This window comes from Orussus abietinus, unplaced genomic scaffold (assembly GCF_000612105.2).
Source record: "Orussus abietinus isolate OABI.00-Male unplaced genomic scaffold, Oabi_2.0 scaffold29, whole genome shotgun sequence".
In the NCBI taxonomy this organism is placed as follows: domain Eukaryota; kingdom Metazoa; phylum Arthropoda; class Insecta; order Hymenoptera; family Orussidae; genus Orussus; species Orussus abietinus.
Genome location: NW_019395567.1, coordinates 982,621 through 1,010,136, shown reverse-complemented (window position 1 = coordinate 1,010,136; position 27,516 = coordinate 982,621). Strand labels below are relative to the sequence as shown.

Here is a 27,516-nt window from a genome sequence, read left to right as displayed (position 1 = left end):
CGGCTGAGTAATGACGGTAAGCGAGGTATCGTGCTTCGTTATTCCGGCGAAAGGGGATTAAAGGTGATGTCACGGAGTAGAGGAGTAAAGGGGGTCTCGTTTGTTAACAGGATGGAGGCCTTGTTATTTTCTCAGGCGGTTTTCACAGAAGAGATCATCGTTCAATGCGGAAAAGAAAGGAGTGATACGTGATGCAACGTCGTATCGTTTGCCGAGTCGTTAAGGCCGTTGCTTAATCGCGTGTTAACCGTTTACACAGGCGTCGAGGTCGACGAGTGTCGTCGAATTTCCTCTGTTAATTGTCGCTTCGGGATCGATGGACTCCCGCGTTCTCCAATTTCTATTTGACATTGTAACAGGACGGATACTTTAGATAATTAGTCTCGTTCCGACGTAATTTTACTATTTTTCCTGGGACGCTACCGTGGCGTCTAATCGATTATTACTCCAGTCTTTTTGTTTCCTCCACTTTTGGCGAATTTTCTAGTGCCTTTTACATCCTTAATAGGAGTTATTACCCTGTATAAGTACTTCTCAATTACCGAACTAATGAATGTCTACCGTAACGAGAAATTAAGGTGGTTAAGCGGGAGTGGTCCTCAGCCTCTTGAGAAGAGGCGCGAAATTTGAATTTACGGACACATGTGATTTGGCAAAGCGTCATATTTGTTTTTAGATCCATTTCAGTTAGTACTTAAGTTAAACCCGGCACTTGTTTGCTGCTGATCGAAGGCTTCTGTATGCCTTTATAAATCAGTGCCAAGTCTCGGTGACAACAATGGGGCGAATAAGGTTCACTTGTAAGAAAATGCCGCTATAAAGTGCAGAACAATGCTGCACCCACGCGTCCCGTAATCGGGCGAAATCGGTACAGTGCTTTATCTCGGGTCAACGTTCGATAGTCGATAATGGTAAACCTGTAACAAGGCAGCTAACTCGTTTCCCGCGGCTCGAGGCTTATCGAGTCAAACAACAAATGTTACGTGACCGTGTCAAAGCGTCCCCGCCATTGTTGCAGTCCTGCAAACCGGAACTTCCCGTCTAACTTCTCGAACTACATTTTCAGGTGCGACAAATTGCCGAGAAAGGTCTCGCTATTCACTAAAACCTGCGAAAGAAATGATCGGTGAGGTTTTCCGATAATCAAAAGCGTCGAAATCATATTAATGTATCATTAATACAAAGCCAAGTACATAAGTCACTCGCACGGTTTGGCTTGAATTTTTTTATTTACAAATTTTGACACCCTCGCTAGCATCTTTTTACGTCACTACTGCTCCTTTCCATGTAAGTATGACGTATTTATTAACAAAACGTTAAGTGATTCCTTATGGAGTACTACTTGTCGGTTCTATATTTCGCAGACTCAGAAAATCACAAAATGGCGGCGGGACGCGTCTAGACTGTTACGCTGCCAAAATCCTCGTACCTTTTTGGTTTCTGGTTCCCGTTGCATCGGGAATGTACTATTTTCGTTGCCACTTGCATCTAGGATATCAGTTGCAGGTGTCAGAGCCGACAGTTCAGATTTTCTGTCCAGTTTAACGGTAAAAGCATCGCGACTATCGACAATCGAGTGCTTCCGACCGCAGAGAGGATGGCGGCCATTTTGTAATGCGGTCACGGATATTTTTTTATATATTCTTTTCATCATCTATGAAGTAACTGTGACAGTTGCAACCTGTCTTGCCATTTTTCCAAGACAAGGTCGATTGCGATCATCCTTCTTCAAGAAGTGCACTGCAAAAAAAAATTCATTGAACACTAGTAGTGCAAAATATTTCTATTATATTTTCCATATATATTTAACATGTATCCTACATTTTACCAAACGAATTGTTCGATAATAACCGTAAAGCAACACATGTATCTTCATTATATCTTTGCTAAATTAAAATGTATAATTTTGGTATACGTTTCTAGATGATTAGAACTAAATATGTCATTGAGATTTTCCACAAATATATTGTATAACTTTAAATCAAATCTACGTGTTAATAGGTCTGTCGTGTAATAGTCGTGTAATGGGCTTGAGGTAATTAGCAAAGATTGGAAGAAAAGTATTTATAAATCGTTCTGCGCCGCTAGGGTATTTGCATATAAGCGGGCGAATTTCACTACTAATTTCCCTCCTGGGTTTCGAGGCGTGAGAAATGCCAAGCGCGTTATTTCCCCGGGAATAAGTCAGAACGACGTGAACCTAGACACGAGCGTCACTTTTACGGCCTGAAGTATGGCCGACACCCCTCGAGCCGTTCGAGTTTGTAATTGTGTTTCCTATTTCTCCGAATAAATGCAAATTTCGCTCCCAGTCGGGAAATATAACTAGCATAAGGGAAACAGCTTCGGGCAACAGTCCTCGTCCCTCCGCCGCCATTTTGGAGGTTCCAAATAAACATGGTGACGAATGTTCTTTGAATTTTCGAGGCCGTTGAATGCACGTCAATCGATTAATGGCCGATCTGAGAGAAAAGAAAATAAAGTGCAGCTTGTCTCCTCGGCGCAAGATCTTCGCGATAAGTTACGTAAGTCGACTTACGACGGGAAACCTAACCTTGAAATCGCGCTTTTATGCGCGTGACGTCAGCGTCATGGCCGCCGCGAGTTTTCCACGACGAACGTTTGCCTCATGTTTTAGCTCGCAGAATTAGATAATTAATGGAACGACTATGACGAGGAAAATCCCAACGAAAACGAAGAATGAAACAATTAACTCCTTACCTTGTTCGGATACACAGAGAAAAGAAATACCATTGAACAAAAGAAATATTTTATCAATTAGATGAATAAATTACTTGGCTCAAATAAACTCGAATAAATTGGATGCAACATTTATGTGGAATTACGCCAATTTATTTGAGTCAAATAATTATTCTTTGAATTAACAAAGTATTTTTTTTTTGGTACTATTCAATTAAATATTTCTTTGGTTAAATGAATTTCTCTCAAGATCTTGATGAGGACCTTCATAATCTCGCGATAAAGTTTAAAATGATTGGGGGCACCTAGTCTAGAAAAAATGTATATATATTTTGTACATTTCGATATGTATAGGATGACCCTTTCATATCGCCTTAAACCTTTTGTCGCGCCGTCCCGCGAGTCAGAGCCTCGAATTCGCTGCGGAAAGGGCAACGACCAGACTCTGGACAAGTAGATTTTCCCCGTCTCGGTAAAGGCGTAGGATTCTCGGTTGGGCAAAATATTCCCGGCTTCGTCGGCGTTAATTCAGTAAGCGGCGGGAGGTTCGCGAGGTAAATCGAGCGCCGAGCGCGGCGTTCGGTTCGGGCCGCGTTCGGGTAGACTCGGATGGCCCCGGCTCGGGCTCGGCTCGGCGCGTTTGCGGCGCTCAGTCGGTCCCGCAGTGCCGGGGAGTGCGCATGCTCGCGCCGCGCTGCGCGTCTTCGCTCGCGAGTCCCAGTACGCAGGTACAAACACGGAGCCGCGTATCGCGACGTACGTCGGTCGGTCAGAGTCGAAAATCGCGAAGCCGTCCGGTCGGAGTTCCGCAAGCGACTCGCCAAGGTCGTTGGAAAAGTGCGGGCGACCCTCGGCCAATGGCGCGGCCGGTCGGCGCGCGAGCGCCGCGCTGATTGGCCGGCCAAGGGCGGAAGCGCGGGAGGGGAGGCGCGGGAGTCCCGCGGTGAAAAGAGAAAGGAGGCAGCCGGCGGCGAAGAGCGGACGAAGAAGGAGAACCGGAGGGAGCCGAGGAACGCGGAGGAGCGCGAAACCCGAGATCGAGGAACGAGGAAGCGGACCGAGAGAGAGAGACTGGCGACCGTGCGCCGCGAGGAGTGCCGATCGATAGCGAGGCGGTCGCCTAGTAGCGGCCGCCGCGGCGAACCTAACCTACAAGCGCTTCGATTGGATCCCCCTGGCTTATCGACCCGGCAACCTAACCTGCGTCGCCTGACCGCGTGCCGCCGCAAGGAAGCCCCCGCACCGCTGCACATACCAGAAGAATCTTAACCTACAAACCCCACTCACTGAGTGTTTAGACGAAATACAAAAACTCGCGGATTTTCGAGATCCTTCTCGACCGCGTGCCGCCGCAAGGCCCCCACTCCGCTGCACATACCAGAATAATCTTAACCTACAAACCCCACTCATTGAGTGTTTAGACGAAATACAAAAACTCGCGGATTTTCGAGATTCTTCTCGACCGCGACGCCGGCCGCCGCTCCCGGAAACCGTTGTCGCGAAAACGCGCGCCGAAAACCTCGGGGAAGAGGAGCCGCGCGTTTATTTTTAGCGGTGGCTCGGCGTGAAATCGCGTCGCGAGAACCGGTTCCGAGTCCTCCGCGGGGAGGCGCACGAACTCGGGCTGGAATACGAGGGCGGGGAGCGGAGGTGAAAGGACGAGGAACGCGAAGTCGGCCGCGGACGTAGGGGGAGGCCGGACCGCGTGGGACCACCGTCGCGACGCTTGGAATTTACTACCGGCCTCTCTGTACGGAACCGCCGCCTATGCTCGCCGGGTTCGTCTTTTCGACGGTGCCGAATACGATTTTTCGACGACTACCGGCGCGTCCGGAATGCCAAGCCGACGTCCTCGAAGGACGCTCAACGAGGGAACTCCATGGTAAGTCTTGGGTGATTTGCGACACCGATGAGTCCGCGTGACGCAAATCCCCATGACCGTGCCTTCCGACGAACAAGGGGACCGACCTAACCTCTACGCGCCGATTTTCTTCGTTCGGGTGGAGAGGAAGCTCCGGAGGAATGGACGGTAACAAGAGGAATGCTGACTGAAAAGGACCCTGCCGATGCCCGGGTGTCGACGCGGCATTGACTTTCTCGATGTCGTAAACACCCATGACGCGGACGGCGATGCGCTGGGAGGAAAAGTACACCAGGGTCGCCGGTCTCGTCGAAGACGTCGGCGCAGTGCGCGAGTGAGCCCAGCCTAGAGGGAGCGCAGGTTCCTGGTGAAGTCGGCGAGGGATCTTTCCGGAATGTTGGAGCGACACCGGTAAGCATCGCTGCGGTGTAAACTACGAGGGAATTTCTGGATACATCCAGCGAGGGAATTTCTGGATACATCCAGCGAGGGAATTTCTGGATACACCCAGGAAGGAAATTTCTGCACACACCCAACGAGGGATGTCCTCCAACGCCACATCTATTAGAAGTAATCTTGACCTGGCGGAGGTTACCCGATCGACTTAAAAATCGACGCGGGGAATCTCGACTGGATAAGAGCAACTAGGATAAGCGACTCGAGGAAAGCGATCGATTCGTCAAGGTCGACTCGCTTTCCACGATAACGAGGGAAAGTCGGATAGACGATCGATATCCTCGGGTGTCGAGTACTCGCTGGCATGTGTCGAGACCTCGACGTAGAGGCCCATTGCTGGCGAGCGACTTGATACCTGCGACCACGAGTACCTGCAGGCTCAGGTGCCCCCGATGCACCTGCAGAGGGTACCGGGGACTGGCAGGAAGAGTCATGAGGCGCCCCGGGTGAGGTCCTGGAATTGTCCTGGATACCAGGCAGGAGGGCCCTCCCTGGGGCCTCTACGCTGCCTCGGCTAGCGAGTGACGACTTGCCGTGCCACGGCATGAAGAATGGCCGATTCGAGCTCTCGTCAAGGTGTGCGCGCCGTCGTCGAGACGCCCGCCGACGCTCGGAGGTCCGAGAGGCGCGCCCTTGCAGCGCGTGGAGCCGCTGGGGCCCTCGCCCTCGGCGTCGTCGCTCTCGTCCTCCAGGCTGCTGCTACTGCCACCCCATCCTGGGGGTACTATCGCAATCCTGACGGTGAGTTTGAGAGTACTGAATTTTATTTTCTATTCCGGGGAAGGAACTACTTTTTAAGGTGGGACTAAAGGGCCAGTCTGTACATGGCAGATCGTCGAAATGTAACACTTCTCAAAACTGGGTGCGCCGAATTATTCGACACTTCGACACGTGATTATGGAGGCCCTAAGGAACTTCCCGAGACTCGTGAGATTTCATTTTTAAAACAACACTTTCACGTCGCCTTGAGTTTCGGAGGGAGAGTTAGGTCTTCGTGGCCGGAATGTTGACTTCGTGATCACGGAATTATTTCTTACGTCTGAGGGTCTCAGAATTTTGTCCCGACGGTGGCTTCATGGTCACGGGATTTCCTTTGAAATTTGAGAATTTCGGGTTTCCCTTATCACCGCATAGACTTGGGAGGGGGCAACGTTTAGACTATCACATTCCTGCCGGTAAGGGTCATGATCATGGGGTGTTATGTTACATGGAACGGAAATTTCCTTTTTTAGGCTCGATGTTTCGGGATTTTCTTTTCAATACGAGTTTGGGGATAGGGCCAAGCTATCTCGATCGACTCGCAACCTTCGATTCGGCCCTCGTTTCTGACCCAATTCGCGGGGGCGATTTCCTGCGTGTGCGTAGCCGTCTAATTAATTCCACCGTGGCCGTACCCTGCGTTCCGTTCCCGTCGTTCCTCTGTTCCGCGTTCTCGCTCTACCGTGAAATGCAGGAAACGCATCTCCCGCCCCCCCGTCCAGCCCGTTCGCGTCTGCCACAACGGAGTCGCCCGATGAGGTTTAATTCGCCGTGGCAAGGGAGACCTTCGTTCCAGGCTGGGATTTCGCTCCGATTGGCCTCGCAAGCGAAGACCCCCTTAATTGTATCGCCCGGAAAACGCCGCGACTTCAAAGGCACCCCCGGAAGGTCAGCTCCGATGCAGCGTGCACATTCTTCCGGGAAATTTAAGGCGACGTGGAAGTCGGGTCAAAGGGATCTCTTTTATGAAATTTTTCCCCAAACTGGGTGTACCGAATTGCTTTAAACCTCACGACGTGAACATGGGGGCTATAAGGAAGGTCCTGAAACTCATGGAACTGCACATTTGGTCACGAGATTAAACAAATATATATATACGTACTCACATTTTTTTATAATTTAAATCTCATGAGAATCGAGACCTTCCTTATAGCTTCCATATTCACATTGTATAGGTTGATACGATTCGGTACGAACAGCTCGGAAAAAAAGTTTCACGGACGATTGACCTCTTATAGGCCACTTTCGTAAGAGCTTAAATGCAGGTTATGTAATGTATGGATTTCGAGTAGCCAGAATTTTTTGGGCAGGACTCTCGTGGGGGTAATTCCGGCTCGCTTCTCTTTGACAACGCCGCGTTTGTTCCCTCGAAATGGACCGCGAGTGTTACGATAAATCTCTCCCTCTGGCACTCGTCTCGTCTCGTCTCGCCTCGTGTCTTCGTAATCGCACCTCGAGGACTGCCATTTCCCAGGGCCGCGGCAAGAGTGCCGATATCCGCGGAAGGAGATGACTGTAATTTGGAAACGTCGCCCTCCGAGCGAGGGCTTATCCATCAGCGGAACGCGTCTTGATTTATTGGGCGGCGACAGTGGGGAGGCTCGATAGAACTTTACGGAATTTCCTCCGAGAATTTCGGATCACTCGAGTAAAACTCGATCGCTACTACTATACTATTCGAGTTTCGATACTATTCGAGTATTACTTGAGTATCACTCGCCCGCTCGTCCGTGAGCGGAACGCTGAATTAATTGGACATCGACCCCGAGGTACATACTATTTTATGGGATTTTCCGCAAGAATTCGGTATTACCAGAGTTTTACTTGAGTATTACTTGAGTATTACCCGATTACTCAAGTATTACTCGCGTTACTCGAGTATCACTCGATTTCTCGAGTCGTACGAAACGTTACTCGAGCATTATTCTATTATTACTCTATTACTCTATTATTACTCTATTACCCAAGCATTACTCGATTATTACTGCATTACTCGATTATTACTCCATTACTCGATTATTACTCCATTACTCGATTATTACTCCATTACTCGCGATTTCTCGAGTCGTACGAAGCGTTACTCGAGCATTACTCGACTATTAATCAGTTACCCAAACATTACTCGATTATTACTCTATTACTCTATTACTCTATTACTCTATTACTCTAGTATTACTCGATTTCTCAAGCGTCACTTGAGTATCACTCGATTTCTCGAGTCGTACGAAACGTTACTCGAGCATTATTCTATTATTACTCTATTACCCAAGCATTACTCGATTATCATTACTCGATTATTACTCCATTACTCGATTTCTCGAGTCGTACGAAGCGTTACTCGAGTATCACTCGATTTCTCGAGTCGTACGAAACGTTACTCAAGCATTACTCCATTATTACTCTATTACTCGAGCATTACTCTCGCATTTCTCGCGCTACCTCTTGCGTACGCGTTCGTACGCCGGCGCACGTGTCGCGTATCTCGATAACGAGCGAGCAGCAGCTGACTCACGCCATATGCTTCGCCCTGGCCATCCTCGATGCTCACGGAATGCCCTCTCTATGTCGGTAAGAAGTCGACCTTCCGTTCTCCTCAGGTGCCATCGCGGTACTGTTACGCTCCCGCGTAACGGGACATAACCTCAAACGATTCCACCGAGTCGTTTCGACTCGGTGAATTCGACCGTCCCGAATTCAAATGCCCTCGCCCGTTTGAGAGCGTACTTTCTCGCGTTTTCACCGACGGCGTCTTAACGGCACTCCGCTTGGCCGATGCGCCGCGGGAAAAAGGAAAATTAGGTTAACAAGGGGACAGGCCTTGAAAAGCGGCGCTGACTTCTTTTTCCTCCGCCCGGGGACATCCGGGGACGTGGAGGGAACCGTAGAAGAAGTAAAAGTACCAGGATGACAAGGTGGAAGCGGAGGAAGTACCGCTAGGCAGGACCAGAAGTCCCCGCGGAGTGCAACGGCCTCTAGAGATGCGGCTCGCTCTCTTCCTCCGATAGCGAGGGTCGACTTTAACGCCGCATCTCGATTACGCCCTCGAAATAACGGTCGCATCAAGGTCTACCATTGACGAGGTGCTGGAAAATGAATCCTACATTGATCGTTTCCAGTCGTCGATATTCGATAACCGGAGGAGGCCCGATTTGTCAGAAGACGCGCGGGATACCAAGATGGCGGCTGGATGAAAGTCGCGGAACCTTTTCCATCGAATCTCGATTATGCCCTCGAAATAATAGCTATGTCGGAGTGCACCGTTGACGAATAGCTGGAGAATTAACGATGCATCGATCATTTCCACTCGTCGGTTTCGGATAATCGAGAAGATGCCCGATTTATCAGAAGACGCGCAGGATACCAAGATGGCGGCTGGATGAAAGTCGCGGAACCTTTTCCATGGAATCTCGATTATGCCCTCGAAATAATAGTAATGTCGGAGTGCACCGTTGACGAATAGCTGGAGAATTAACGATGCATCGATCGTTTCCACTAGTCGGTTTCGGATAATCGAGAAGATGCCCGATTTATCAGAAGACGCGCGGGATACCAAGATGGCGGCTGGATGAAAGTCGCGGAACCTTTTTCGTGGGATCTTGATTGTGCCCTCGAAATAACGGCCGTATCGATGTCTACCGTCTACGAAGAGCCAGGGAATTAACGGTACATCGATCATTTCCACTCGTCGATTTCGGATAATCGAGAAGATGCCCGAATTTATCAGGAGATGCGCGGGACTACAAGATGGCGGCCGGAGTGGAAGTCGCGGCGTCGTTCTTCGGCCGGGCCGCGCTTTCTAACGAAGATTAACGAGCCCAGGAAACACACCGGTAGTTTTTATGGATACAAAGCGGTGCACGGGAGGTGGGGACCTTGTTTCTTCCGTATAATACGGCTTAATGATCCGCGGGTGTAGGTGTTACAGCGGAAAGGTTTGGGCAGGTGCGCGGGAGAGAATAATTGTGAGAAATGGAAGATAGATCCTTGTTAGCTCATTTCGGGTGGCCGCCGAAAGTAGAAATATGTAAGGAGGGAAGATTTGATAATTTCACGCCGTATATTTCGATTTGTTTCGAAGAAATTATAGGGAAATTGCGCGGACATAACGAGTCGATTGCACTTTTACCTAAGGACGCTCCCGTCGGGGAGGTTCTGCTCTTATTGCGGTAATAATTTCGCTAATCGCAGAATTCGTTGCGATCGAGCCGAATGTAAAAAGAAAATGTCCTCCAAGTTAGGAAATAGCCGAAAAAAATATTGCATTAGTAAATAAAATTCTAAGCGCCTTTTTTTTATTCCTATAAATACGTGAGGAAAATTTGTAAAAAATTCACTGGCCCATTTTCAAGCGTTTCCATTTGCCATTGCGAATTTAATTGGCTATTAAGAGCGTGAATTTATTTTCTGCGCGTATCGGGCTTTATCGAGCTTCGAGCGATCGACGGGATTCGCACGATGTCGGGATCGCGGATGCAGGATGTCGTGTTGATAATGGGCCCTATTTAGCATAGATTCGACGTCCATTATCGTGGTTAATCGTCAGAACGACGCGTCGCGGTCGTCGCTGGTCGGCAATGTCGATGCCCTCCCGATCGGCTCGACCTTTCGCGAAGAAACGGAGAGGGAAATCGTCCCCGTGGGCTTTTCGGTTTAAGGGACCAGTCCCGGAAGCCAGGGGTCGCCGATTATCGGGGAACGCCCCTCTTCGAGAGCGACAGCGACCGGGAGGAGAATGTACCAGGAGCCTCTCTTCGGGATATCCGGACAACTCGCTGAGTTGTAGATCTCGTAGGAAAAGTATCTTGGCAATTAGTAATGACATTTCTCAGGAATTCATCGCGTTACCCGAAATCACTACTCAAATTCGAAATTATCTCAAAACTTGTCGAGCTACTCAAATCGACCTCTAAATTGTCTCTAAACTTGTCGTGCTACTCAAGTCGACCTCGAAATTATTTATAAACTCGTCAGGCTGTTCAAATCGACCTCGAAATTTTTTCTAAACTCGAGCTGCTCAAGTCGACCTCGAAATTTTTTCTAAACTCGTAGGGCTACTCAAGCCGACCTCGAAATTATTTCCAAACTCATCAAGCTACTCAAATCGACCTCGAAATTATCTTTAAACTCGTCGAGCTACTCAAATCGACCTCGAAATTTTTTCTAAACTCGAGCTGCTCAAATCGACCTCGAAATTTGTTCTAAACTCGTCAAGCTACTCAAATCAACCTCGAAATTATCTTTAAACTCGTCGAGCTACTCAAATCGACCTCGAAATTTTTTCTAAACTCGAGTTGCTCAAGTCGACCTCGAAATTTTTTCTAATCTCGAGCTGCTCAAATCGACCTCGAAATTTTTTCTAAACTCGTCGAGCTACTCAAATCGACCTCGAAATTATTTCTAAACTCGTCACGCTACTCAAATCGACCTCGAAATTATCTGAATACTCGTCGAGCTACTCATGCTCGACGTTATCTCGAGTCTCGCTTCGACATTATCTCGAGGAATGCCAAGTCGAAGGTGTGCAAACGGGATTTCGATTGTGAAGTCGAGATTGCGCAAGGCCTCGAAGAGAGCGCAGTGCGTCGTCAACAGAGGGCAGAAGAAGGGCCGAAGATTTTATCCGTCCTTTCCTTTCCTTCCCTCGGGAGGGAACACTCGTGAGATCCTCTTCTTCGCCGGGGAACACGCTCGAGCGACCTCGCGCGTTCCGGCTGAAGAAGCCCCCGGAAGTGGTTCCTCCTTCGCCCCCTGCGTCCCTTTCCGCCATCTTGGATATCTCCGCGGACCTCTTCGAGGGAGGCACTCGCGGTAATTGCCAGAAAATAACACAACTCCGACCCAATATTCCCGTAATTCCTCGTTAAACCTTCCCGACACCCCGAGAGAAACAAAATTCATCGAAAGAAATTCAATTTTTCTTTCAAGGTGACATAGAAAGCGTCGTTCTATATACATAAGGCGTAAAAAATATTGATAAAACTGTTCTCCAAACTGGATGCATCGAATCATTTGAAACTGATGCATGTATTCACGGAGACCCTAAGGAAGAACTTGATGCTCGTGAAATTTGATTTAAAAAAAATATATATATGTTTTGGGTTCTACTCTGGGAAAAAAGAATTAGCGAAATAATTAGTCTTTGAATTAACCAAGTACTTCTTTGCTACCATTCTAAGATACATTTTTTTGGTTAAATGGAATCTTTTTCCCAGAACACCAAGGAGACTTTCCATCCCATTGGAAGCCTCTTAACTTTTCACTCTTCTTAAAGAAACGCCTCTTCCTCGGGATTCATTCCATTTCTCATGATAACCTTGATTTGTCCCTCTCTCTTTTTATTCCAGTTTCCAGAACTTATGCGACCCTTTTTCCCTCTTTTCTCTCCTTTAAAGGCCAATGTCGAGCTCAAGGTGTGCGGCGCTAATTAGGGAATAACGAGAGCGGTTTTCTTTGGAGCAATTCCCGGGAAAGGGGTAATCGCTCGTTTTCCTTTTCTTTTTTTCTTCTTTCGTTTCTTCAGCCTCACGCAAACATCCTCGAGGAAGCTAGTGCCGTCTTATTACGCCATTGGAGGTCCTTCCTTCAGCTTTAGCGATATTAAAGTCAAAGTGCTTATCGCCGTAACTATTACCTTCACTCCCGTAATTACTTCGCCATCTTTGCCGCTTAGCATTGGTTGTTAATAACATTAACACCGGCTACGTATCGTAAAGACTAAAGGGGATCTGTCTGTCGCTTAGAGATGCATCCCTAGTTTCCAGAAATTACTGGCTTTGCCCTCCATTACCGGGCATTAACTCGCAATCACTGTCTCCGTTGGATTTTCGATGCCGACGCCATTTTCCTCGGACAATTTGATAGGGAAATCAAATCCTTATAGTAGGAATGGCATCTTCGTTTTGAGAGCACAAACTATATTTTGTATCATGTAATTTGATACGCTCTTTCTTGGTTGCTCTGTTAAAACAAAATGCATAAAATTCATACACTTTTAAGTACATAATAATTCATACACTTAAGTACATAAATTTGATGTCTTAATAGCGAATCAGTATACATTTATTATAAAATTCTAATGTGTAGTGATTTATTTCGTTGGTTTGTTTTTTTCTTTTAATTGAAACAAAAAAAAACTTTGAAAATGTACGAGCGAGGTCGTAGTTAAGAATGACTGATTCTCGATTTCTGCAATTTCCTGCCGATTGCGATAAAAAGTGCGAGCTACACCGGTGACACACATCGTCGCAATTATCGGTCCCATCGCTTACCCTGGAATGGCGGCTACGTCACAATGGCCACGTGGTTCCTCCACTATGAATGGACACGCGTAAGCGTCCCCTTTACTCGCGAGCGGAACCTCTCGTCTATGCTCGACACGCCGGATCCCGCCAATAGAAAGTCGCGATATCGACGGACACGCTAATAAGAAATGGCGACATAGTCGACTCGCCGATAGAAAATGACGGTATAGTCGGATTCGCTAGTGGGAAATCGCAAGGCAAGCGGCCAGGAGAAAATCACTATATTGTCAGACTGGTTAATGAAAAATAACGATATAGGCGGATTCATTAGTAGAAAATTGCGACATGGACTGGTCGGTAGAAAATGACGATATAGTCGGATTCGCTAGTGGAAAATCGCAAGGCAAGCGGCCAGGAGAAAATCACTATATTGTCAGACTGGTTAATGAAAAATAACGATATAGGCGGATTCATTAGTAGAAAATTGCGACATGGACTGGCCGGTAGAAAATTGCGATATTGTTGGACTCGTAAGTAGGAAATCGCGATGTAATCAGACTGGCTAATAGAAAATGGCAAAATAGTCGAATTTCCTTCGCCAGGAGAAAAATCAAGATATTGTCAGACTGGCCGGTAGGAAATTGCGATATGGTTCGACTCGTAAATAGAAAATCACGATATAATCAGACTCGCTAATAAAAGTGGCAAAATAGTTGAATTTTCTAGTAGACAATCAGAAAATGATCGACCATGAGAAAATCCCAATATAATCGGGGCTCGTTAATAGAAAATAGGGATTTAAACGGAATCGGTAATAAAAACATATACAGGTAATCTAATTCGTTACTAGAACGTGGCGAAATAGTTGACCGTGAGGAAATTGCGATATAATCGGACGGTTAATAGAAAATCGAGATATAATGAGACTTTTAATAGGAAATTGTGATACCGTCGAAAATGACGATGCAGCCAGACACGATAGTATGAAATCCCGATATCGACGGAGAGGCCAATATAATATCGCAATATCCTCGGGGAGGGAAATTCTCAACCGCGGCGATTTTCCCCGCAAAACCTGGAAATCGCGTCCGATGTGCCCACCGACTCGAAGAGACACTCACTCGAGTGTGCACTTACTCGTTGCGAGACCTCAATGCGGCAAACCGCAATGTCGCATGACCGTCCCCGAGTTGTTCGCCATTTTCCGCGAGTTTTCCCCGGAAATTTTCCCATGGAAGGCGATTCGCACCTCCGGAATATCCTTTTCCCCACAGCCCGGTAATATGAAACGCACCCTGAAGCACTGGAACCACGCCGCCATTTTGATCGGGAATTAATTTCCTGAATTACAAGAGTCTCCCTCGTTAGAATCGACTGATCACTTTTCCGACTTGACGCGACCGGTGACACGCAATTATCGCCCTTGATTGTGCAATCGTAGCCTTCATTTTGTAATAATAATTCGAAAAATCAAAACTGAGTCCGATCTTGCTCGCCATTATGGGGAACAAAATGGCGGCGTTGGGTCAGGTTAGGTTTACGAGGAACAGTGGCCGTTATTAGACGGCCGAGGTATTACTTTTCATATACTTTACGACACCTGCCAGCTAACGACCGATTTTACGAGCCGAGTGACCGTAGTCATCGTCATATCGACGCGCTTATCGATAACGGCGGGAGATGGCCCTCTTTTGAATTTCCCGCCAGAGGGAAGTGTTTCTTTCTCCCTTGATGGCAGGAATGGGGACGGAATGAAGTCGTTTAAGTCGTGGGAGACACCCGGCACGTCCAACTTATGCAAACGAGAACAATGCGACGTATGATTTAATGCGATGACCTCGAAGAGGATGGGGCGCATCTGGGTCGCTCACCACCGGATCGCGTCATCGTTACACCCACTTTTATCTCTGCAGGTCTGTCTTCTTTATTTCTAGCCGAGCTAGGAGAAATTCCTCCCGGCTGTGAAAATAAGAAAAAGTTCCTTGGAAAATGCTAACCTAAACTATCCCCTGGTCGCAGGATTTAGTCTGGCATCGCGCCTTTGAAAACTGAACTAATTCGTCGCCATTTTGATTTTCATCTTCATGCCTTTATAGTTCCATACCGTGCTTTTAATTATCCAAATGTTAATTATTATAAACGAATCTGCGGTGGCGCTATTAAGTGCACACTTCAATTACGTCGATGTTGATGGTAAAAATGATAAGTGTTTAAAATTGAGAGGGCACGGTATTAATTTCATATCTTATTTTTACCGGCGTTCGGGATGAAAATGATAAGAATTTTAATTTACGGCGGTGGACTATTAATCTCACATTTTATTTCCACCGACGTGCATGAGAAAAATTCCAGCTGTCGACGATTTTGGTTTCCTGTTAGCACTGCATCACGTCGGGACATCGAATTTTGCATAAAAAAGGAACGAACGAGCGTTATGGAAATTCGATACGGGAAAGCCTCCATTTTGAAACCTCCCTGGAAAACCTGCTAAGATCAATCTGCATCATTGGAAAGTGAGACCGACGCTTTTAGGGGAAACGGGGGAAATCTCTCGTCAGAGTGGAATTGGCTTTTTTTTCCTGGGAGGGTGAGGAGTGAAAATATTATTTTCATAAACCGCATACTTTCTTGTCGGGAATGTCGCGAGGAAGGACGTGAGAACCAGAGACAAGGGTGGGAAGAAAGAGAAAGAAATCCGAGATTCGATCCGTCCGATCGATCGCCACGAGATCGATCCCCGTGAGAGAGTCCGATTCTCGTCGAGGAAAACGAGACTTCTCGAATCGATCTGCCTTCTAATTAATTTCTATTATCACGTTTAGCTCGTCCCCGTTAATTTACGAATCGGTGGGCGATTCAAGAGTTGGAAATGTTAAGCCGAGCTTAAGATTGCGGCTTATTAAGCCTCTCAGACAAAAGGCCTCGCTTAACTCCGATCTAATCGCCTCTTAAATGGGTTTACGATCCGATTATGGCAAAACTTACCGGCAATGCACATAGATACAACCTCCGCACGTACCCATACTACGTACAGGTACTTCCTCAGGTGCACATCGCAAGGGGATATTTCCTTTGCTTATGTGTTTTTAAACAGAGTATAAAAGATATTCTTTATTAAAAATCATACAGAATTGTACACCGAGGGGAAAAGGAAGATGCGTCGAACCGAGGAAATTTTTCCTCAATCCAAAGAGTGATTCATTTCACTCGAATGAACATCGAATAAATTGTCATAATTCCGAGGAAACATTGCGTGTCATTTATTCCCGTTTATTCGAGTGTAAATAATTATCCTTTGTATAAAAAAAAAATATTTCCTTGGGCCGATGAAGTTTTTCTTTTCTCAGGGTCTTCGTTACGTGAGGGTGGTGGTCTTATGTACCTTAATAAGCTACTCGTGAGTTACTCCTGATTTATTCCCGAATTACTCAAACACTCACGAGTACCTCGAGTATATTCTCAAATATTAACACGTTTACTCGTGTGAAATTGTACGGCACTCGAATAGCCAATGAAAAACTACTTCATATCGTGCTGTAAACAGGAACTGGAGCACGTCGTCTACCTACGTGGCTTCGCATTAATATTCCGCTTCCGTTGAAGCGAGGCGAGCCATCGGTGGGAATTTATCATTTTTTTTTACATTCCCTCTGTACTAATTGTCCCGAATAATATTAATTGGAGGTCGATGTTCACATTCCAGCTGGGCCAGGAGCGGAAAATGGCTACTTCGGTCCTTGGAGGCAGTGCAAACTTCTTCTTTACGGTCGAGAGAGATGCGGCCACGACGTCTCCCGATTCGAGCCAGTTCGTAAGTATTTCGTGACTCGAAAGAAAATAAAAAATAAAAAATAAACCGCCCCGATTTTTCACCGTCGATTCGCCGACTGATGTGCATCACTTAGTTCGCCGAATGATTTATTAATCAGATCCCCGTCGGATTTATCATTTAGATCGCCGCCGGATTTATTATACACTGACTAATGGACGTCATTGAACCGGAGAAACATTTTATTAATTCAGAGGATAATCATTCGACTGGAGTAAACTGAGAATATTCAAGTCTAAAAATATTTCTTCGGTTAAATGACCTTTTATTTCTCGGGATATAGATCGCCGAATGATTTAATATTTAGATCGCCATTTCTCGAACCTCGTCTCAGGAAATTCGTCCTCAAAGTTGGACATGGTTGCGCCATGGCTTTCACCGTGGAGCCTTATTCCACTCGCGTCTCCATATCGAGATCTGCATATTCCTACTTCTCCTTATCGACCCACTTTATCCCTCGGGACTTCACCTACACCCTTGAATCCTGATCGATTTTCTACAGGGACGTCGTCGTCCCCAAAATGCCCTGCCATCTAGAAAACGACAGTTCGATCGTGTCTTTCTCTTCAATCCGGCGGGATTCCTCCCCAGGGATGTTCCATGTAAAAGCCTCTAAAAGTTCGGATTTCGATGCAGGAACTGAGTAAATACCCAACGATCGAATTCTCCTCTTCGGATCTCTCCCTAGGGATGTTCTATGTAAATCTTTCTAAAACATCGTACTTCGATACAGGAATTGAATGAATACCGGGGACTAAATTTTCCTTTTCAAGGCGGCATCCTTATCCTGAAAGAGAGTAACCCTTGGGATTTTTTTCGAGGTGGAAGTTCCTACCCCTCGGGACGAGGTGCGAGATTAATGGTCCTTCGTTTCTTCATTTTGCCTCCTTATTGGACGCGAGACTGATGGCAGGGTTCCCTAGGGATGGTCGCCTCGTTTTCCGGGATTACCTCGGAATTATCCCGACATTATCGCGACCTTATCGCAGTCGCCTTGCGGTTTCCTGTTGGATTGGCTTCGTAAGTCCTCTCCCGGAAACGGATCGCCTTTGCCTCGGGATTGGAATGGTCGTCTTAACGTTGAATTTGATTTCAGGGGCCGAAGGCTTTGGTCTTACTGACAGGCTTTGTGGACCTCTGGATTAGAACAGCTTCCCTAACCTCGAATTTTATTTCAGTGTTTCTATTCTACCTTCGAACTTCATAGGCCTCTCAGCCTCAAATTTGGAATTTTTTCCCTAACCTAGAATTTTATTTCAGCGTTTCCATTCCACCTTCAGGCTTCATAGGCCTCTCTGCCTCAAATTTGGAATATTTTCCCTAACCTCAAATTTTATTTCAGTGGCCGTCTGGGTGGCGGGCCTGGCCGCGGCCGGAGCTTCCGTCCTACTCGCCGGCTTCGTGGGCCTCACCGTCCTCCAGCTCGCCATGGCGTCCTCGGCGAAAAGGATGTTCATGTCTTACGGAGCTGCGCTCATCGGAAAGGTCGCCATGGCCACGCTGGCGAGTGAGTAAAAAAGCCATTTCCCATAACGAAGTATCACCGGCCTTCCGGGCCCGGGAATGAGGCCCGCTTGCGCGGGAAAATGGCCGACGTGGAGAGACGCGTTACGTGAGTTTACGACACTCGCGGGTCGACGCTTAAGAGTCGCTCTGCCACCTGTCTACTTACTCTGGCCTACTTACCTCGGAACCATAGCCGAAGAATCAAATGTCCACGGGGGAGATCCGCTTTCGGTAAAACGAGACGTTCTAATGTCGCAGGACTACTTATCCGTGGAGCCTGAGACCTTATGGGGCGAGCTACGCCCTTAAGTACGCCCTAAGGATCACGTATAATTACGTGCACGCTGTAACGATCGTATATTTCATGGCACTCGATAAAATGTCTATATTTAATTTCTACATAAAGGAAAGGAAAAAATTTACACAATAGGAAACCTCATGGGTATAGGGACCTTCCTTATACCCTCCATATTCACGTTGTAGAGTTTCAAAGCATTCCGTACACCCAATTCGGAGAAATGTCTCACTTTCACATCCCCTTGATACATGAAAAGATGTCGAGCGCGCCGCCATCTTGTGAGGTCTAGAGGTGCGGAAAAGACTGTGCAGAAAAATACGAGCGATAATGTACGCGCAGTTTCTTTGTTATGAAATTCTCGGTGTATGGAGATATTAATTAAATTGAGGGGGGGATTTTTTATTGAGAAATTCTAGAGTTTCAAAGAATTCCGTACATCCAATTCGGAGAAATATCTCACTTTCACATCCCCTTGATACATGAAAAGATGTCGAGCGCGCCGCCATCTTGTGAGGTCTAGAGGTGCGGAAAATGTACGCGCAGTTTCTTTGTTATGAAATTCTCGGTGTATGGAGATATTAATTAAATTGAGGGGGGATTTTTTCTTGAGAAATTCTCTAGCGGTGTTTTCAAGAGGAAAGAAGGTCTCAAATAAAAATGGCGGAACCATCCGAGTAACAGGCTCGGCTCGTAATGTAATTGCTGCTCGTCTCGAGACACTTGTCATGGGCAAGAAGAATTGCCGAGCAGCTCGAGCTCGTTAATCGCCCCGTTCTAAATAGCTCGGTAAATCAGCTGATAACGGGCTCCCAACTCCCCTCGACTTTTTCTCCGTTTAATCCGAAGTTCCGGCGCAAAAAGTCTCGGTACGAAAGTTGCTCCGCGTTTCGTTGTAATTGCGTTTTATCTATGCTTTAATCCTTTTAATTAGTTTCCGCGCTTTTAAAGGTGATATCAAAGTGGCATCCGAAGGGTCAATTGCTTATGAGACTTTTCTATGAACTGGGTAAAGGGAATCGTTTGAAATTTGACCACGTGAATACGGAAGCCCCGAGGAAGGTTTCTATGCTCATGAAATTTCACGTTTTATAACAATAATTAAGAAAATGTTCATAAAAGGAATTTCATTTTTATAATGAAAATTCAAACGCGTTCATAAACTAATCTTACCACGTGAATACAGCGGCCCGGAGGAAGGTTTCGGTGCCCATGAAATTTCATTTGTTATAACAAAATTTAAAAATGGTCTGTAGACATTTTTTAAAAACTGAAATTTGTGGGTGGCGGGAAGTTAGGGCATTTATATTCACGTGGTAAAATTTCAAACAATTCGGTACATCCAGACTGGAGAAGCTTAGGAAACGATCGACTACTCAGATGCCATTTTCGTTTTTTTTGTCGTTTCCATTTTTTTTGTCGCCTTAATTTGTTTTTCTTTTTGGAGTAATCGTTGGGAATTTCGTTTCAGCGTCGCTGGCTATTGTGGCCTCCAGCCTGTTCGCCTTGCAGACGGACGACAGAGCCAACAGCTACATCGTCAGGAGGGGCGAAGGGTTCTACATGCAGGTAAATGCGACATAACCTCACCCTTCGACCTTCCCTGTGCATTACTTCCGCTAAAAATAGGCACCTCGGCGAGAGGCTCGCGCCCCTCTTCAATTATTAACCTCTTGAAATTGATCCGCTCGATTTGCGAGCTTTCATTTCAGACTTTCCTCCCCACCAAGGGTGCTTCCTTTCCTCTCCTTCGCGCGGAACTTTCGAGATTATTTGACGGGCGTGTACTTGGCGCGAAATGCCACCGGGTTCCCCGAACCTCCAAAAACGAAATTCCTTCTTTCCCCTCCGCCATCTTGGCTGGCCGCCGACCTTCGATACTCTCACGTAACTTTCGTAATCGATTATCGCCGCGAGTATTCCCGGCCTTAGTATTCGCTTCGGCCTCCCGGCGTGCGCGGGGAATCTTTATCATAACCTCACTTTGCTTGCCAAATAACGCAATCACGCTTCAGCATCCTCTTCCGAGCAGCCATCGTTGTTAATAATTATTCGGGAATCTTTATCATAACCTCACTTTGCTTGCCAAATAACGCCATCACGTTTCAGCATCCTCTTCCGAGCAGCGATCGCTATTAATAATTATTCCCAGACTCCTGGACGTCGGTAAATCTAATAAATAACAATTAGATTGAGGAAAGAGGTTTTGGGAAATGTCGGAAGTAAGTTTCTATTGTCGCGGTTAACCTTCGAGACGTTAATTTCCCGGCGACTCGGCGAGCAGCCTGCACCGACGTTAAGCCTTAATACCAGCTGCAGGTGGTCGCAGGTGTCTCGTTAAGCCGCAGGTACTTAGTATGTACGAGAGTACACGCAGCAGGACTTTAAAAACAATGAGGCGACATTGCCGGACGAACAGTCCGTTCTCCGATCTCGCGCCTAGATAGACCTGCCTCCGAATCCGCCGAAATCGCCCTGCACTGCTCGCCGCGTCCGCCATTTTGTTCTCGAGTCCCGACACTCCGCCGCCATTTTGGATCCAAGAGATATCACCGAATTCTCGCGCAGTTTTTCAATATACGCTTTTTATCGACTGTTAACGCGCGAAACGTGCGAGGATTTCAGTGTAAATTGGAAATAGGAAGTGACGTGATCGATTTCAAGCAATCATTGGTGGAAATTGACCGGAAAATGTAGAATCTTCTCTCAAAAGTCGTCGACCGTGACATATCGCCCAATTCCCGCACAGTTATGCAACGACCGATTTTTATCGACTACCAGTGTACGAAACGTGGGAGAATTTCGGTGACAATTGCAAGTGGGAGGATAATGTGACCGATTTCGGGCGATCATTTGCGGGAATTGACTCGATGAGGTGGAAGTTTGTCGGAAAGTCGAGATCCCGATGACGGCGTGACATGAGCGCGGGGAAAAAGAGGAATCTCCTGAGGGACGCGAAGGACGAGGTGGAGCTCGATAGGCAGAAAAAGCGGAAGCATGGAAAGGTGACCGAATAATTAATTTCCCGGGCTTCTTTTTCTCACATTTCTTGCCCTACTCCTCGGCTTTCTTCTCCTCCGGGGCAGGGAAGATGCGCCATTAAAGGCGCCTTTTTACCGGGCGGCCATCTTTTGCGTTGTTACACGGGCACGGGCAATGTTTGTTGCAGCTCGCGGCGATAGCACTGAACTTCAGTGTTCTGGTTGCAGCCATTTACGAGGGCATTTACGCGAGGCGAGGAGGCGACCCGACGAGGCTCAGGGAAGTTCCCGATTCGCGAGCGGCGACCATAAACAACCCCGGATATCGGGAACATCGGCACCCCACCAACGGTGAGAGACTTCCCCTTTTCATCGCCTTAATTACCTCGAAGTCAAACTTCGAAGGTAAATCCGACGAGCTCCTCAATTAAAACCCCCACGACGAGCCGGCGCTCCGACGAGCGACGCCATCTTGCGCGTCCCCGTTTATACGTTTTAATTAGGTCTTGCCTCGTCTGTTTCTTTATTCGTCCATCGGTCGGCTGTTCCTTGGGAAGAATTACATGATTTGCCTCGAGATGCTCGATTTCGGCTAATTTATCCAGAATTACAGACTCTGTAAAGCGAGACACCCGGAGATATCGCATTCGCCGAGGTGCAAGCTGACGCGTTCTTGCGAGTTCAGTGACGTTTTCTTTATTTCTTATTAACATCTAAATTGATACACGCTGAATTTTTATCCAGAGTTTTAATCGCGACTAGTTTGCCTTGAATTTTGAGATAATGGAAGGTGGAGTATACCCGCAAACTGCATCTCCGTGATGCAAATTGACGCGCCCTTGCGAATTTACCGACGCTTTCAAAATGGCGGACGCCCCGCGCCACTTAGAGAGTGACGCGCGTCTGCATCGCTTGTAATTGTACTCGCAAGGATGGTTCCTGTCGAATTAACCCGTGGAAATTACGTTACGTTTAATTACCGGCAAATTCAGACGCAGCGGCAGACAATGGACGGCGAGAAAAAGGTCAAAAGGTCTCGTCGGGGAGATTTCCTATTTTCAAATTTCGCGGCACTTCGAGGAACAGCCGTCCCGACGGAAGTGACTGGCAGATGACTTCCCTTTGTCGTGTAATGGCACACTTCGAGAAACCGTCCATGGACGTAATCTTTTTGCTATTCTTCGGAGGCGCGAAGAATCGTTGCCTCGTCGGCTCCGGGAAAATGGAGAAACAGCCGCCGCCATCTTGTCTAGGAATGGCGGCGTCGCGGGAGCGAAATATCTTGCAAATACCGCAATTTGCAAATAATTGGTATCGAGTACAACCGGCGGATGGGGAACCATCTTTCCTGTTTAATTCGATTTTCCCGCCGACCTTGATGAGTAATCGTAGAGGAGGGGACGCGATGCGAACTGCATATAAAGAAATGTGAAACGCGGCGTGGAGAGCGATCTAAGATACGATTCCCTCGGGGAATTGTCTCACAAGTTGAGCCAACTTTGTCTAACTTCTTCTTCTTTCCGGGTTCTCGCAATGGCGGACAAAAAAGCGCGACGCCATATTGCGAGCCGCGCGATCCTGTTTCCCTTTTCTTTTTATCGCAAACTCGCGAATGGGGGCATTTTCATTGCGAGGAAGAAACGGAACGCGACGCCATGTTGGAAACCATGCGATTCCTTTTCACAATAATTGAAAGGTACACTTTTAATATTCGTTTTATCACCATTAAGAATTCACTCGTTCAAGATTGCGAAGAAGAACTGGAAGGCGACGCCATATTGGTAAACCTTGCGTTTCATTTCTTTTTTCTTTCGCAATAACTAATCGATGCATTTTTAATATCCGTTTCATGGGATTCGCGACACAGGGGTGATTACTCCGATTTAATTTGTTTTTTTTTCTCACAGGAGGAAACATTTCCATGACGGACTCCAGCGGTAAGCCTTACGCCGGCGGCGCCGGAAACGGGTCCATGGCGTCGGTCGCGACTTCCGGGAGCGTCGCGAGCACGGCATCGCCCCTGAGGAGTTCCCTGAAGAAGCCGAAACCCCTCGGCATCCACAATCCCGGGTTTTCGGCACACAGTCCGACCCTCTCGAGGAATGGCTCCCAGAAAAAGGTCCGCATTCAGACGCACTCGACGGAGGTTTGAAGACCCCGAAGAGGTCCCTGAAGAGTCTCTCCTTCTGCCTCTGGCGATAATCGGTAGGGCTAATCGAGGTCGCCTCGAGTCTGGAAGACATGTGCGACCATGTGATATCATTTCACAAGGTAATTCTTCTTTTTTCTTTTTCTTTCTCTTCCTCTTCTCGCCACTTTTAGCGGACCAAAAGTCGTCGTTGTGGTGATCGTAAAACTCAGAACTTATCGAAAATGCCCGACAATAAGAAAAGAGGAGAATCGCTCCTCTTGAGATTTCCGTCCCGATGAGAAGCGAATCTCTCGACTTTTATGACGTCAATTGTTGTGTTCTAATTTTATTTCTCCATTTTTCGTTTTATTTCATCCTCGGCGATGGCCGGGGACGACAAAGGACGAACTGGACGCAGACCTCACATTCGATGGGTACTTTTAACTAAGACGAATTTTTTACTCTCAACCCCTCGATTGGAGAGAAAAAAAATCCCCCAAATATTCACACGTTTGGTAAATAATTCCCGATGTAATTTCCAATTGTCGCCGACATGTCGTACGCCATTTTGAAAGAATTCATCGAACGCCAAACGAGGTCCGTGTCTGCCGGGAAAAGTAATACTTATTAAGATAGGAAAAGTGTATCCGTCCAGCCCTCGTAGGCAGCTAGCCGTGAAACGGCGAACAGAGAGCTATATATGTATATTATACACGATTATAAATATATATATATACAAATACATTGATATAAAGATATTTATATTTTTACTAATTGTTATAGCTCGTAGAGACGCGCGAAAAAGAAACGAGCGGAACGTTTTCTTGAGTCCGTCCTTACTCCCTTTTCTTTTCTTTTTTTTTTAACGGAGTTTTATTATCCTCGTTGCTTTTGACATTGTTATTATCATGCGACCGCCGGTGTATCGCTTAAAAGGTTTTTTTTTTTAAATGTTTGGAATTGTTTCGATCATTATTTTCGCCGAGACGTTGTCGTTGACTTCGGACTTCTCAAGTCTCGTTTTCTTCCTTCTCTTTTTGACTTGGTAGTATTTATCCCGTAGCTGTTCTTTTCGTATGATTTCTCGAAATTATGAGTAAAATTGACAAATATCTTTCCTAGCTGTAAGCACCCTATTTATTTCGTCGCGCACCTTAATGTCGGTGATTACAGTTACGACGTAACGAGCGTGGTGTACTCGTTCGTGTGGAAGGGCCCATTTCGGTTTTTTACTGACTGGAAGTAACTCGGCCGAAGGTTTCCTTGAAAAGGAAAATCGTCTTGGAAAGGACGCACCTCCTTTGCAATGACCGATCTTCGAACGACGCGAGTCCTGGAAAAAAAAAATGAAAAACGTTCACCGACGGCTGGAAAAAATTAAAGAAATTATAAACATCAAAATTCGACATTTTTAATTTCAACCTACCAAACATCTGGATGTAAAATTGAGGAGACTACAACTAGGAAAAGATCGACGACGGGGTAATAAAATTCTTCCGTCAGAGGGAAAATAATTATCAGAGGGTTGAATTATGGAATTTTTGTTTTCCTTTTTATCATCTTTTGTCGTATCGAGCGGTTTAACTCGGGACTGAATAATTTGAAGGTTACTTCGGGGAACCATTTTGATGAATATCGACCCCGGAATTACTGGCCTTGAGGGGTCAGGGGTCGTATTAATCTCGGGGGTGAATTTCGCGGAGTCCTTTGAGGAAAAATTGCGCATTGAAATTGGCCGATAAAGGAAATGGGCTTTATCCTCGGAATAAACTTATCCGGGGGAAATTATTCTCCCTTCGCGTAAATCCATCCAAGTCGTAGATAAATCCTCCACGTTCCAATAAAAGAGCGCGTTCATCGGAATTACTTTAAACCCCGAAGACGAGACGCGTTTCTGGAGAACTTCGTTTTTTCCAAGATGGCGGCCACGCGGTTTCATCCATAGCAATTTTAAAGCGCTCCGATATCGCTCAGAAGTCGATACCTGGGCTCGAAAGTAATGAAGAAGAAGCACCGAGGACCTTAAGCTTTGTACGCTTGTGTAGCGAGTATGTAAATGGCTGTGCGTGCGTATGATGTACGTATATACGTGCAGTACCGCTCATACATATCGAGACGCTCGGTGAAATTCCTGAATTTCAAGAATGTATAAAGAACACGAAACTATGAAATAAATTACCGTTACCAGAAAGGCTCGGTAAAGTAATAAATACGTATTAAATAAATTCCTTAATAGATTAATGAGTAGTTAAAAAAAAAGGCAAAAAGTGTCATAGCCCCCTTACGTACCGAAATTGTATGAGCGGTAATGGACGTACACATGGCGGATCACGAGAAATCCTGTAAATAATCCTGTAAATCTCATTTTTATCCGCAAAACGAGCATTAACGAATCGGCAGCCAAGTAAGTCCGTTGTTTAATAGAGAAGTTTATAAGTGCGAGATTGTACCGGAGTAAGTGCGCGAGGTTGAAGAATAAATTGATCGAGCAATATGAAATCGTGACCCATTCCCTCCCCAGAAATCGGGTGCGAGTTCCTCCATCGAGTAGGTACAAAATTAATATTCATTTATTAGGTCTTACAGGTTGAAAAATCTTAACGGTTTAGCAACGAATCGCTAACGAGCCTCGCTCCCGAGGGATTCCTCTCCTGGAGGAAAATCGGGAGAAAAAAACCGTTTCGCCCTCTTCGGGGTCCTTTGGACTTAGGAACGACGTTGAAGCCCAAGGGGAACCGGAAGAACGCTTCTTCGGTTCTCCAAATATACCATAGATGCTATTCCGGAGTTCTCCAAGGGTACATCAGCGGAGACCTTGAAGACGACCACATGAGACTTCTGGAAGACGAGCGATTCCACTTCAAGGAACATTTTCTTTTCGGCATCAAAAGCATCTCCCGTATGGAGAACGTCTTCGGTTCTCCAAGCGTTCTCCAGGTATTCTTTCCCGGAGACCTTGAAGACCACCACATTAGTCTTCTGGAAGACGAGCGATTCCTCTTCAAGGAACATCTCTTCGGCATCAAGAACATCTCCTACCTGGAGAACGGCTTCGGTTCTCCAAGCATTCTCCAGGTACTCTTCCCCGGAGACCTTGAAGTTCACCACCTAGGAACTCTCGACGACAAACGATTCCTCTTTGGGGAACATCCCTCCACCATCAGAAATAGCTCTCGCGATTTTTAGGAGCGCTCGATATGAGTTCCCGGCGTTTCCAGACGGGCGCCGGGACGCTCTTCGGGGTCGGCGTCGCTGGAGACGCGGAAGTGCTCGACCTCTCTCCACTTCTTCCAGCGAGGGCCTCCACGTCGGGGATGTGTCTCGTCTGGTGCCTCGAGTCGGTGTAGCGTCTCTTCGTGTATTTCTTGCTGTCCGCCGACGTCGACGTCGACGTCGTGGCGCCGCCGGCGCCGGGAGACCGGCTCGACTCCGGCTTCGTGATGTGCAGCATCCTCTCGATGTCGGCGGTCTTCGACCTGCAAATAGGAAGTATAATTAATATCGGCCCACGTAGATGAAATGAGAAAAATTGCATATTCATTCGATACTTGCACCTCCATTTTCTTTATTTTAATTTTTCAACGAAATCCACGGAAAATTCTGCATTTTTTTTTTTCACCCTTTCGCTGCTGAGGACGTTTATATACCCCCAGCATTTCGCGCATTATAACCTGTTCGTGTTCGTGAAATTGAAAGTCCTTGGCAATGAAAGGATTAAAAAGATTCTCTATAAATTTGTAATTTCCTAAACTAAATT

The 27,516-nt window shown here is 46.7% G+C and overlaps 2 protein-coding genes across 2 annotated transcripts in view; one reads left to right on the top strand and one right to left on the bottom strand.

The window, feature by feature from the left end:
• The first annotated feature begins 3,366 nt into the window (after positions 1 to 3,366).
• Positions 3,367 to 26,253, top strand: LOC105700722. Its single transcript, XM_012426865.2, has 6 exons — positions 3,367 to 5,758; positions 16,721 to 16,828; positions 18,189 to 18,353; positions 20,119 to 20,216; positions 21,817 to 21,979; positions 23,536 to 26,253. The coding sequence occupies exons 1-6, from the start codon at positions 5,569 to 5,571 to the stop codon at positions 23,778 to 23,780; spliced, it is 969 nt and encodes a 322-aa protein (XP_012282288.1). The 5' UTR covers positions 3,367 to 5,568; the 3' UTR covers positions 23,781 to 26,253.
• Positions 25,966 to 27,516, bottom strand: part of LOC105700706 (rho GTPase-activating protein 6) — an 18,164-nt gene continuing 16,613 nt past the window's right edge. Inside the window, exon 11 of the mRNA XM_012426835.2 lies at positions 25,966 to 27,235. Within this exon, the coding sequence (XP_012282258.1) occupies positions 26,920 to 27,235 (316 nt within the window). The 3' untranslated portion in view covers positions 25,966 to 26,919. The remainder of the gene's footprint in view (positions 27,236 to 27,516) is intronic.

Coding starts and splice junctions, on each gene's coding strand:
- LOC105700722 (XM_012426865.2), top strand. CDS start 5,569: ATGGCCGATTCGAGCTCTCGTCAAGGTGTGCGCGCCGTCGTCGAGACG. Junction 16,829..18,188: donor CTCCCGATTCGAGCCAGTTC/GTAAGTATTTCG, acceptor ATTTTATTTCAG/TGGCCGTCTGGGTGGCGGGC. Junction 20,217..21,816: donor GCGAAGGGTTCTACATGCAG/GTAAATGCGACA, acceptor TGTTTGTTGCAG/CTCGCGGCGATAGCACTGAA.